The sequence below is a fragment of the Apus apus genome, chromosome 4, assembly GCF_020740795.1.
Source record: "Apus apus isolate bApuApu2 chromosome 4, bApuApu2.pri.cur, whole genome shotgun sequence".
Taxonomy (NCBI): domain Eukaryota; kingdom Metazoa; phylum Chordata; class Aves; order Apodiformes; family Apodidae; genus Apus; species Apus apus.
Genome location: NC_067285.1, coordinates 82,353,078 through 82,367,258, shown reverse-complemented (window position 1 = coordinate 82,367,258; position 14,181 = coordinate 82,353,078). Strand labels below are relative to the sequence as shown.

The 14,181-nt window shown below is 36.6% G+C and overlaps 1 protein-coding gene across 3 annotated transcripts in view; it reads left to right on the top strand.

The window, feature by feature from the left end:
- Positions 1–14,181, top strand: part of SORBS2 (sorbin and SH3 domain containing 2) — a 220,482-nt gene that overhangs the window by 147,517 nt on the left and 58,784 nt on the right. Inside the window, exons 4-7 of one of the 3 annotated variants that reach the window (XM_051619979.1) lie at positions 1,314–1,406; positions 2,992–3,018; positions 3,956–4,080; positions 5,052–5,663. In XM_051619979.1, coding sequence (XP_051475939.1) covers positions 1,314–1,406; positions 2,992–3,018; positions 3,956–4,080; positions 5,052–5,663 — 857 coding nt within the window. The remainder of the gene's footprint in view (positions 1–1,313; positions 1,407–2,991; positions 3,019–3,955; positions 4,081–5,051; positions 5,664–14,181) is intronic. The other 2 variants (XM_051619980.1, XM_051619981.1) reach the window with 2 other exon arrangements.

Sequence of the window (14,181 nt, the reverse complement as noted above, 5' to 3'; positions counted from 1 at the left end):
GATTTTAATTAACATTGCTGTTCTATCCTTATGTAATTAAATTAAAATACATGTGCAGATTTGATAGCTATTGTCTTTGTTTCACGTGTACAACACCAATAATTAATTGTAGGTAATTTGTTGCTTTTGACTATTGCTGACCGAAATAATCTGGCGTTTTGCCTTGAGACTTGGAATTGGCAATGAATCTTTGGACCCACTTACCTGGGGCTGTGCTTCTGATTTTTGCCAATGTTAGCAATTACTTAATGCATGTCCTGCAAGACTTGTGGCTAGAGGGCTCTGCTGGTTTGGGGGCATATTGAAATGAGCAAAGAAATAGCAGGAGCTCACTTCTCTTGCGAACATGGGTTAAAGATGTCTCTGTCACTCAAATTACTGGTGTCCTGGGAAATATTTTCTACTAACAGGTTGCAGGTCTTCCTTAAGTATAGTTTTATAAAACTCCCTGTCATAGGACACAGTTATAAAAACCAGTAGGGCCTTTCTCATAGTTGTGATTATTATTGACTTCAGAGGGGCCCTGTAAGAGATTTCAGTTGCTAAAAAGTTAAATTGTAGGAAAGCTGCCTTCTAATAATAAAAAAATATTTATAAAACAGAATGACAACTCCACGTGAGAAGCAGAGAGTAAGGAAACAAAGGAGTCATGCAGGATCCAGAAGAAAGGTTTTTTCCATCCCTGGCTGTTCAGAGGAGTTTTAGATTTCTAGTTGTTCCTTCAGCGTGTTATTGAGTTCCAGGCATACATTTGTCTTCTGTTAGATAGGAAAGAGAGGTGAGAACAAGGATGTCCCACCAAAGCAAAAAAAAAATTATGCCATCCTTAGTAATTTTGTTTTGTGAGTTTAAAGGATACAAAAGACCGAACAAAAGCACTTTGTTAGCTGATCAAACATAAGCTTAGTTTATGAATGGTGTCTTTCTAATGCATACAATGAAATGATTTTACAGTGCAGATTATTGATTAATATTACTCTGGAATGCTTAATTCTTCATCTTGATTTTTTGTTTTTTTCACTAATTTGCTGTAATTAAGCAGTCTTTCAGGTAACAGAATGTATATATTTCCCTAGTGGATTAAGTTTTAAATATTGCTTTCTTATTTTCTGTGAGGTTTCTTGTTGTTTAAAGCTTGTGAAATTTTATGTGTTCTGCTAATCTGCGAAACTTGCAAATTGACACATTCCTGCAGCAGTTCCCTAACTGCATGCCTCTTCTCATGTATGTTTAGCATATCTCACACTGTGATACATTGCATGTGCTTGCTCCCTTTGTCTGGGGCTGCTGTCTGTATTGTTTTGTGCTTCCAGATAGCGGTGGGTGTGCTGGCAAACGTGCTGCAATGTCTGTCACATTAACAGCTGTGAAGAGAGTTCAGAGTTCTCCAAACCTATTGGCCTCAGGTATAACCACTAACCAGTGAGATCCTACTCCTGAATGGCTTTTCTGTAGCATTATGAATTCCTGCAAAATTACTCTGCAAGGAGAAGGGTAACTGTATTTTCTGTTTTACTGATGGGTCTGTTACTTCTACAATGCTTTTTAAAAGGTAGCCTTAATTTCTCTCTACCTATGCTTAGTAGCCATTAATAAAAACACATTGAAGACTGAGGAAGAATCAGTTCATTATAAGTTAATTTAGCCGTTGATACATATTCTGGGTCTCATACACCCGAATTGTTTTCAAGATAACATAGCATGGCAAGTCGGTTTTGTTTATTGCAACTGGCTTTAAAGGGTCTTCTGAAGGGAAAAGAATCTTGTACATTGTAAAATAATCCTCAGAAGCCAGATTAATTTAAAAAAAAAAAAAAAATTACAAATCTTTCTTTCCTTAAAAATGTTTAAAACAATTAAAACTTGCAGAATATTTAGTAGACCAGCATAACTGCTTCTGAGCAAGACTCATGTCTAGTTTTGCAAAATTGGGTATCAGCTGCCTAGGTTCACTGGTGAGTTAAGTACTTGTAAGTATAAATCAGTAAAGAACCTTGAGCTGTGTAGACCAATTTACACCAATGTGAACATGCAGTGCTCGCACCAAGCAGGTGTAATACAGGAAGCTGAATAAAGAATGAGCCAGAAAATAATTGCAAAATAAAGTATTTGTTTTGTAGATCTTTTCGATTATAAAACTGATCCCCAGGAAAAAGAACTGTTAAATATTAGGAAGCAAATTAAAAATGAGGTTGCTACTCCATGTTATTGGGGGTACTGCGTGTATGTAAATGTAAGAAAACATTGTGTTCTTATTCCTTAGTAACACTTCTAACAAACTTTTATCATTTAAGTATGCAGTACAAGCCTCTTAATATATTGTTTTGTTGCATTTCAAATTAGTAATAAGGAATTCTATTAGTACTATAGTTATTGCACATTCAAAATATGTGTAATTTATTTAGAGATGCAGTAATTTTGGTTTCTTTAGGATAAAAAAAAAACACTAATATATCTACAAGTAATTAAAAAAAAAAAACACAACAGAATTTCAATTCTGTTCTCTGCTGGCAATATGTATGTATCAGTTTCTATGTTTTGCTTTGAAGTGATGAGGAAAGCATCACACATTCTGGTGTGAAAGGGGAGAGAAAATCCTGACAGAATCTGTAGGCATCTTTCTGGGTTTTTAATTAAGCCTTCCCATCTCATCTTAAAGGAACTGGTATTTTTTTTTTTTTGATATCTAGATTTTAGATAGTAGTATATCACAGTATTTACGGGGGAGAAACAAAAAGCACAGTGAAAGTTGTTTATTATTGGCTGTCTGCAATAGCAGTGATTAAATAACCATGATTCTTAGCACACTGTAAACTTCTGTAGAGCTTTAGCTATAAGCCTTACACAGTTACCTACTGTCTAACAATCTGATGTGTGCTTAGGTAACAGGAGGAAATTAGTTAACTGAACAATAAAGATTCCTTGGTATTTTTCAGGTTGTGTCATGTTTTTATTTCTAACACAAATTAATATTGGATGTTTCTTTTTCAGGGTCCGATTCTCAGTCTCCAGATTCAGGTAGGTAAAACACTGTATTATTTATGCATCAGTGTAATACCATATAAGTGGATGAATTATAACAATCTTCCATATATTTTGTTTCATTACTCCATACATCCACATTCCTTCAGGAAAGAATCACTGAAATTGTAATAATAATTGCAAGAGCTTAACACCTCAAATTCAGGTCTCCTTTGAAAGTAGTATTTCCTATAACACAGTATATGTTGTCAGAAAATTAATTGTGTGGGAGCACACTGACTGCTGATTTGCCACCATTAGCCTCAGTGGCACTTGCTATTTCATTTTTATTCCTTTACTGAGGATTGCAAGTTCTTCCCAACCGACTTAGCAGCCTGCTCACTTAATGCATTACTTTTCCCAGCCTCTTACAATATTTTGTCTTCAAATCTGTAACTTGTTGAGGCAGGATAGTAACTCCTTTTATGTTTGGACAATGCTTTGAGGGCTTTTCACCTCTGAGAATAAAGACAAAACATGGTTGGTTGGAAAGTCAAGTTGTCATTCACACTTGGAAATAAGATTATTGGAACAACTAATTGGGTATTGTGGTGGAACTGGGTGAAACTGCTATGATCAACTAACTTGAGGTGAGCCAAGATGTTTTGCCACATCCAACGCAGCTTGAACTTGTGAAGTTCAAGAGCCTGATTCATGAATGTACTTCAGCCTGCTATATAGAGGGGCCTGAAGATCTCCAAAGGATTCCCAAGGCTAAAATCCATAGTCTCTGTGAATGTTGTGGGAAGGTATCAAACTGCTATCAGCAGTATTGTCAATGTCTGAGTTTTCTAGATTTTAAAGATAAATATTTTGTAAGGTGGCAGCTTTAGCCCCGTTCTTATAACTTCCATGGTAATAACCACAGCAGTGTCTGTTCTATAGTAGCTAATAATAAAAATAAATCTGTATGATTCTTTTTCCCTCACAAAAGCCTGGAGATCTTACAATGATGGAAGTAGAGAGACATTGAATGGAGATGCTGGCAGTTCATCTCTTACAGCAAAAGGGTTTAGGAGCGTGCGGCCAAATCTACAGGATAAAAAATCACCAACTCAGGTAAAACTGAACACACCAAGTTTCATGCTTTGGCATATGTCTGGGTTATTCTTGGAGCGTAGTATATATAGGTGGGATATCTTTATGGAACATTGTCCTCACATCTTCCAGACAGTGCAAATCATTTGTTCATGTAGGTCATTACAAACTAGTTTACTGCACAGGTAAAGTATACCCCACACAGGATGCATGCCTCCAGGTTAATTACCAGAAATTCCTTTCAAGGAGCAAGACAGCCAGCTGAATGAAAGTAGATCATACAGAAATAAAAGCTTTCTAGGAGTGTTTGCAGACTTCAAAGAATATTTATTAGTATTTTGAACTCAGAGAAATGCATCAGTCATCAAAATATCTAACGATAAAGGTTTATCAATTAAGGTAGATAATGTTCCTGCCTGTTTTGCGGAACAATATGATTTAAGCACACTAAAAATCCTCACTTAACTTGGAAACATAATTGTCTGTCCAAGAAGGACAACATACCAACATCAATACTGTCTCTGTTACTATTTTAATTCAAAGATTTAAGAGGCTCTGTGTGTTTCATATATGTGAGTTACCTGTGCATAATAGCTTGTCATGGAGTACTTTTTGGAAATGACTTGCACATGTGAGTAATGTCACAGTAATAATTCTTATTTGGTGAAATGATTGTTTGGTTGTGTTATATGTGTGTGTATATATATATATATATAATGGGCTCCCTTCTGATCTTAGTTTACCCTGAGCAAATGGAACATTTGTGTCTCCAAACCCGAGCTGTACAGCCCTGCACAGCAAAAGGTGGTGGGAACCTGACCGATTAAATTGTCCATTGAATTGACCAATGTTGGGATGTAGCCCCTTAAGTTGCTAGTTCCTTTATTAAAAGATAGAAGTCAAACTGAGTTATATCTCCTGCTAACATTTACTTTCTTTCTGTTTCTTCTTCAATGTTATTTTGCTGTGTGTGGATGCTTTTGGCAAATAAGGCACCTCTGCCACCCCCTAGGAAAGAAAGTTTTTGGAAAGCAAGAGTAACTAACCACAAGAATGAAATTAATCTCCAGGCAGTAACAGCTGACCCAGCTAAAAACCTTCCCACAGATACTGCCTATTGCACTCACGAGAAGTCTGTCCAGAAGACAATGTCTTCTCAAATATCTAACACTAGCGTGTCCTATGCACAAAAAATCTCTAAACCACTGACTTCAATCTCCAGTGCAGGCACAGTAGCTGGTATTAGTACTACTCTCCATCAAGGCCAAAGGCAACAGTCTCAAAAACGTAGGGTGTCCGCCCTGAAATTAACCCGTACACATGACCCGGCGAGTAGCGTTCATTGCAATAGACAGCAACAGCTCAAGCCTGTTGAAGTGCCAGAATTTCCACAAAGGCCTATCTCACCTGCCTGTAACCCCGTGCTGGAGGTACACACAGCGTCTCTTTCCATTCAGATAGCTCCTATCCCTGACAATAAAGCAGAGCCTGAAAAACAAGAACATCCACCTAGTATTTCTCCAGACACTTCAAAGATGTCTTCAAAGGATTTGGGACAAAAGTCTACAGTTCCTCCTTCTTCACAGGCTGCAGAATGCCATGTGGTATACTTAATTTTTCCATCTTTTATTTTAGATCATTTATAAATCACTTAATAACCCTTTGTTTAGTTATACTTACATTATCAAGGTTAGAACCTGTGTTTTCTGGGTAAAACTACCTGTCATATGGATCAGAAAAGAACTGAACAAAACCTGAAGTTTTTGGAAGGCTATTGAAAAAATATAATAATAATAATATTTAAAAAATTAACTCAGCTAAACTGGAAAGTAGACTTCTTTGTTCCTCTGTCAGCACTTTATGGAGTGCAAAAACACAATGGGAAATTAGTGAACTGTAGGTGATGCACCTGCCTAAGTGGCTCTCATCCTAGAGAGAGTTGCATTAAAGCATTATGCTGCCATAGGTGATGGAAGGATTAAGTATGGTTAGAAAAAGGTTGGGTTGAGAGGTTTTCTACAAATGCAGCTCTGCCAGTTTATTAGGGCCACCAAAAAACATGGGTTTTGCTCAATGATTTCTGCAAGGCTAGTCACTGGCTAGTAACTGCTGTGTGTCTCGTGCAGCGATGCTTTTTAAAGAAAATGGGTTGATAGAATCTTTTGTCAACCACCTCTGTATAAAGCATCACAAGGCACTGAAATTTAAGATCCCTGTGTTTCTCCTATACCTATGCCTACTGAGATGAAAATTCTGTGTTAACTATACTGATTTAACCTAGGAGAAATGGGAGTATCAAGCACACAATATGGGCCAGAGGAGTCTGGCTTTATCACCATTCAGAAAGTTACTGAGTCAAACAAAAGGTCTGGGAGCAATAAAGCAGCAGTAAATACATACTAGACAGAAGTAGAGCTGTGAATAAATTTTTCTGATCCAGAATAATACTCAAATTCTTATCAGAATGACTAAAAATAATTGATCTTCTAGCTACTTTTTTTTTAAGAATTTTAAAATTCAAACCATATTTTGCAATTTCTTTTAATTTTAGAATCTGGTTTTGTTTCACTATGAGCTGACAAAAGTCAGAAAAGTAGCTGTGACTTGTTTGGCAATTCCACGTTTATTTTGCTTCCTTCTCCTTGGTTTCAGTGTGTGGGAAGAATGATCAGAAATTTGGCAACTGAGTTTCTTTGAACAAAATGATAAAAACTTCAGCTGATCACAGGGCTTATTAAGGAATGTAGCCAGCTTTTCAAATTGCATCTACTTATTCATCTCTTGCCTGTAAAATTCAGCTGACATCCTCCCTGATGTTCAACTTTGAAATAAATTCTAAACAGTAGTATGAAGAGGTGTATCTGATGTCACAATTGAGTCATGGAGCCAGTTGGTTCTGCTAGCTCTGTGTTAAAATACACACCTAAAACTAGAGTACAAAAAATAGCATGTGAGATGGTGCAAAACTCTGTATCATGTGAGGTCACAAACCCGAGGTGCCATGAGCTACAATTAGAAATAAAGGCTACAGCTGTATGTCTAAAAAGATTTCTTTTCTGGCTCAGATCTCAGGTGGAAATCTTGGAACTTTTCTAACTAATGCCAAAATTATGATCCCCTTTATCACTGTATCTCATGGCATTTGCAAAGTTCACAATTTCTCTCACATAGACAAACCAACTTGCAGTATGCTGTGCATGATAGTATTTTCATTTTTAAAATTTGAAAGCTCTACAGGACTTTGTGCACCAGTTAAAAGACATTTGTACGTGCAGATCATATGTTGTTAAGCTGTATCCTCTTAGGACACTTTCAGACTGTAGATTACGCCCACCAACAATGTTCAAAGCTGCCACAGAAACTCTCAAAAACCAAATACATGTAGAAAGGTGCTGTAAAACCAACTCTCCCACTGCATCTGTATTTATTTGCGATGAGGAGAATGAGGTAAGATTGGCGGCTAATCATCACTTCTTAAGAGGTGGTGAATGAGAAATACTGTGCATGTGTAGTTATCTGTGTGTGCAGGGAACATGCACAACTATAGTATGTGACAAAGTATGGGAAAATACAGTGGAGAGCTTGTATGGTCCAAGTTCAAGCACAACAATTTTGCTGTTTTTTTTTTTGATGTAGCTTGTTATATTTGTGTTCCTATTTGCCCTTCATTTCAGAGTTTACATGCTGAAACTTTAGGAGCAAGCAGAAGTGTAGTATGACTCACCAAGTGACATATTGTAAGCACTCCCACTCAGAGAAAGGTTAAAGCCCTTACAAGTATATGAAAAGAGAAACATTCAAGTTACTCATATGAGGTTGTTGGGGTTTTTTACATTATTACAGTCTCAAGAGATGGCTGCTGCTCTGTGTTATACTGCAGATATGGGTGAAATCTGAAAATTGTCCTGTTGGTTTGAATTCCATTAATGAGTGAACATTTGGTTTGGTAATGGTGTCCTGGAGGAATAAAATCTGCTAGAAAAGAAAGAGTTTATTTTGCCAGCCTTATAGCTGCAGATAGTATATCAAGGAAAATGAGCCTGAAATTTTAAAAATTCTTTCTTTTTTGATGTATCTAATTACTGTTTGTTAGGTATTGACAATACTTTATGTGATGTAGAAGAAGACAGGTTTCAATGTTTTCAGGCCAGACAGCAAACAAAATCAAGGACATAATTTTAATTTCAAGTTCTGTATCACTGGTGTGAGTTTGCACAAGAGCTGAATTCCTTTATTTTAGAATAAGAGGGGCAGGTATTAAAAATCAGCGTAGGAATATAACTTGCAGCATGAGTCTGGAGATTCTGTCATTGCTTTTAACAATTAAAAATAGAGGTATTTTTACCCATTTATGCAAACGTATGGGTGTAGTTTGATTCCTGATTACTAAACTCTGCTGTGTATTAACAAAATAAGTTTATACACTTAACTCTGCATCTTCTTAACTGTGTCTTGACTGTTGAAGCAAGGCCAGCACTTTGGTGTCATTGGTAACCTCACACCACTCCCTACAGATTCTGCATTAAAATGATACATGACTGGTTTTGAAACCCATACTAGGGTCACCAATCTACTTCATGCGAATTGGGTAACAAGTGTTCTTCAGACCTGGTATTTTGCTGTTTGATGGAAGGTGATCATTTCTAAGGACCAGCAGAAAGCTGCGCTTGATACCTTCAGATCACTTCAAGACTGTGATGGCATTTGTATCTCTCTCTCAAAGGTTGTTCCACAACCCGAGATAATTATGTGGTCTAACTAGTTTTTCATCATTCAAATTGATTAAGTACTTGTTTGGCATTTAATCTGCCTGACTTCTGCTAGTGTTTCTTGTGCTATAACAATAACAAACCTAATCTGAAGCACACTGAATAGAGCTGGTATTAAAACTTTTCTGGAATGCATTCAGCTTTTTCCTTCCTGTATTTTTCATTATGGTGAAAAATACAGCTTAGTAGTAGCCAAGTCTATCTGTTAATTGTTTACCAACACTCCATGTTTTTTAAGTGGTGTAATCAGTTCTTAAAAATTATATTACTTTAAATTACCATTCCAGAGTGATGGTTGTACCTATGACAGGATTCTAGAACCAGACAAAATACTGAATTTTTACTCTACAAAGCTGAGAAACTTCATGCTGGGAATCAGTACCTAGAATACCTGCATTCCTTCTACCCACATTATAAGAATAATAAATTTGTATCCTTTTAAGAATTTGACTTGATTAAATCAGCTATTATTTACCAAGCACAATTAATTTCATTCTTTAAGAACTCAATTTCACTTGCTCTCTGGATGCACCCTGAATATCTGTTCTTATGTTGTCCATCCCTTTTTTTCTCAAGCATGCAGGCAATATTCCTGGTTTGAAGCCAGAAGGCTTGCTAGGTTTCTCAAGTCTCCAAAAGTTCCTGTTATTTTAACACTTTAATGATTAATTTACATATTTTGGCTCAGTCATATGCAACTTTTCTTCTGGGGATGCTGAGAGGATATCTGGTCTCAAGAACTTCAGTTTAGTATTTCCTCTGCCTAATAATCGTATTATGATCTCCTGGTTCATAGATTTTGCAGGAGATCTTGAATTAGGACAAGAATGATGAAATGCATTATTATTATGGTTCTCTCTTCCCTTTATGTATCTGTGAGATAAAATTACTGTTTCTTATTTGTGGACATAAATGCACCCACCTTAAATCCCTGATATACTGTGCTGTATAACTGTTTCACATCTGCATCACTGCCTTTCATGATTATTTTTTTTAATAGTATTCCATTGTTCTTTTGAAGTTTCCATTGGAAAATTATTTCTGTCTAAAATTTATATCTCCTTTTACAGTGATACGCTCCATTATTTATCTTTTTATTGAGAAGTAATTGTTCAGGTTTACTCTATTATTTTTCAACTGTAGATGTGAAATATTGCTGTGAATAAGATTTAGATTTTAAGCTGTTTGTCTTACCCCCATCACTGTGTTAACTGCAGATTTTAACAGCAACTACTGGCTATTTTTGTGTACTCCAGAGGTCCAGTAATGCCAAAGGGATCTTTTGAACCATTTGGAACAAGTGGTGGATATCTGTTCATGTGCTTAAGAGCCTTTTCTGAAATGCTTATTCATAGGGCTGGTCCCACTGACCTCTGTAAGGTTATTTGTGTCAATTCTAGTTGATCTCAGCAAGAATTATGGAACTGGACCCCCAGTGACCTCTCCTAAGTAGCACAATCTGGGTTGTGCTCGAAGGCTTCCGTAAGGGCTTTAGAAGATATTTTCAGGTTTTGGATTAAAATGCCAAAATGGTATTTTAATCTGATGGCTTAAAACATTTTCTGAATTATTTGAGTTAAAGACGTCTGCTTATTCTGAACACAGGATATAACCATAATATTTAGGTGACAATATGTTATCTGTGAGTAAATGTTGTTTTTTTTAAATAATAATTACTGCATATTTTTATATAAATATAAAATTCCTAACACTTTCCATGCAGCTATTCCAGAGTTCCTCATCCCTATCAAAAGTGAAACCATTAGTGCTGAAGTAGGCAGTACTTTGACATACTTCAGGAACAGATTTAAAGCTTGTGGTTAACAGGCAGTATAGAAGTATTTGCACAGCTGTTTAACAAATTTTGGATGCCAACATGCTTTTCACATAACTTCAATTCAAAAAGAAGTTGCAGATGCAAAAAGCCAATTTCAGGACATGTTTAAACCCAGTGTCCTGTGTCTGATTTGAAATAAAATAACATAAAGCTCATACACTGTATGGCAGTTTTCAGAAGCACTCATGAGGACATTCCCTTATACTTCAAAGGAATTATGCCAGAGCCAAACAACTAGTATGTTTTGTTTCAGTAAAAACTCATCCCTGTCCTGTTCTCGTGCTCCCAGTCTTTGTTGTTCCTCAGATTTATACCAGTTACCCTAACAATCCTTGTGTCGTCTAATGTTGAAAAAACTCCTATGCATACACCTTATCCAGTAGGCTGACAGGGTGCTTCCAGGGTGCTTGGAAACTCTAAGATCATGCAGACATTTTCATTATAGAGGCAGTGGAGAAGATGTATCCCATTACAAGAGGCAAGGAAGTCCACAGAATTGTGCTTGCAGATCATATGATCATTCAATATTAGTGTTTCCATTTAGCTTGCAGTCCTGCCCATCTGTACATTACAATTACTTTCAAAATTATGGCTGCCCTGTGACAGAAAAGAGAGCAACATTTAGAAAGACTGGACTTATAGTTCCTTTTTTGTTGTTTACAAATCGAATTAACGTTACATTCTCTAGCCTCATATTTATGCAGAGTATGAAATAGTGTGAACCTACTCAATGCACAACTGAGAACATAATGTATGCAGTGCATTATGAATATTAATCCCCAGCACACTATGGTTTCTGGCATTGCTTCCACTAGTATTTGATGCATTAATTTCTTTCATGTTTTCCTACTTTAATATAGAGTGTGGTTGATTTATTTCCTAATCCATGTGAATATGAACTTCCTCGGGTTGCTGAAAAACTTACGCTTTTGTAATTCTCCTACACACAGCAAGAGGCAAAAATAAAAGGTTTTTATTCATTTGGTAATCTGTTTCTTTTCTTATTTTTTTTTCCTCAAATCTCAGCTTGGAAACCAGAAAGTAACTGCCCCTGTGATGGAGGTAAATGCTTCACAGACACACAGACAAACAGCAACAGAAGCTTCTCCACTGCCTCTTCCTCCTCCTGTGGTACCAGTTAACAGAGCCTCTTTCTCACCAGACAGTGGCACCCATCTAGTACCATTTTCTTTGCCAACGCTTGATGATTTTTTGCCTTCACGCTTTTATAAGACCCCAGCCCTTTCACAGTTTTCATACAAATGCCCATACCTAGCTTCTGAAAGTATTATCCACAGGAATGAAACAGCCTCTGTAAGCACAGATTCTGCCATGAGTGAGTGTTCCTCCCGCACAGTGAGTGAGTCCTCCACAGCCATTCTAGATGAGCTGCAGACTTGTAGCTATGATACTACTGACTGCTCTGAAACACCTTCCCCAACCTTGAGCCAGATGTCTGCTGTGTCAGATGGCACCACCTTAACCAACACTGCTGCCACTTCTCATGTAATTATGCTTCCTTTTTTCCTCCTCCATTTTGTTCATACAGGTTGTCAAAGGAGAAAAGAATCCAAATACGTCTGTTGTCCCAGTACACAGACAAGTACTCCATTAGTAGGTTATTTGTGTTCACAGTCTGACAGTATGTTTTGCAACAGTTGTTTAAAAAAAAAATAAAAATCATCAGCATAGCAGATTTGGTAATGCAAAAATTATACTAAGTTGTTGCACAGTTGTGTGGTCAGCTAAGGTGTATCAAACACTTCTCTTAAAATAAATGAAAATCACTCCAACAAATATCAGTTCCAAATGCATTAAAAGAGGTCTGTAGAGACTGAAGAGATTTGTTAAAAGTTTTGTTAGCAATGTCCAGGTTTGTGTAGTTTGTAGCCTACACCACCAATTTTCAATCATACTGAGGTGTAGATTTCAACAAGGTAACTTGTAAATTAGTTGTAAAAATTGGCAATATTGGCAATATTTAATGGAGTTCTTTCCCCCAGCCTGACCACTGACTGCATGAAACTGTTTTTCTCTCCCCCAACTAATCTTTTCCTCTCCTAAGGACCGTTTCTTACAGGAATGAACTTCAGAAATAATTTAGTACCCAACTGCCCTGTAACTTAAGTCAAGAGAAAAAAGACAGCGTGCAATTATTAATTTTATATGTACATTCACTTTTCTGTACCTTAGTACACTCATATATGGGTAGAAAGAAGGTATGGAATTTGGGTCAATCTCAGATCACATCTTTTTTTCTTTTGAGATTATCTGCATGATTAAAATTAGTCTGAACAAAGCCTTCATTTAGGTTGAGCTATTTGTTGCTGAACTACAAAACAGAGGGATGTTCTGAGACCAGAGTTTTACTGGGTCACCACCGTGTTCAAACTTTGAACACATACTTCTGCATACTATGATTTTCAAGTCTGAAAACAACAGTGTATATATATATTTATTTTTTTTTGAAGTCTCATGTTTATTTTATTGAAGTATTTTGAGCCCAAACTTGCACATAGACACATGGAAAGCCAAAAATCTCTTGTCAGTGCTCTGGATGCTGTTAAAAAAGTAGTATTGATAGCAGAAATGTAAAAGGTGTCATTCCTAACTCTTGTAATACAGCTCTGAAACCTTTTTTTGTGTGTGTGTGAATCTGCATACAGCCCAGTAGTTGTAACCAAATACAGCATAATCAATATAGATTGGTATGTGTAAAGAAGGCACAATCACTATATATCCATTTACTAGCTGTGGGAACCATGAAACATTTGTATTTTCTTCTAACCTAGTTCTAAAATAAGCAGCTAAGAGTATTTATTTTCTTTGACCACCATTATTGTAACGTATTTTTTTTTAATCTCTGTTTTAAACTACCTTTTTTTGGGTAGGCTTCTTGTAGAGGAATATGTTATGGTCAGGTCTATTGACCATTGTCTCTTAGACATGGCAGGGATGACCAAAACTGTTGATCACCATTAATGGACAAACAGAAAGGATTAGTTTCCCAGCAAAGGACAGTCCTAAGGGCCCCACAGAAATGGAGCTGCTGACAAGACCCATCTCTGCAGTCTAGGAAATTCTTCATCTTCCATCCTCTGTAGGGAGGGCCAGATGACTGCAAATGTATTTGTGAAATGAGAAAATTATGAGGAAGCTGGTGACACACACACATGTGCTGCTATAGTAACTCCATTTCTGTAATTATGTCCACATTGGGGATGTTTGTATATTCTCGAGGTTGTTAATGAGAGCTTAGGCAAAAAGGTTTTATAGCCTTCTCTGAGTAGAAGAAAGAGCAAGAGGAAGAGCTGAACCAACAAAATTGTAAAATACTCTAGGCAAAAGGCAGAGCTAAACATAAAACTGTGGTTAATTGGCCACAATTTTAGTCACAGGTTACAGCTTCTTTGAAAACCTGAAATATGAGAACGTAATTCTTATTTGGACTTATGCTTAGAATTGGAGGTAAAATTTTTTTCATTCTATTCCAATTATGAACATTTCCCTTATAAA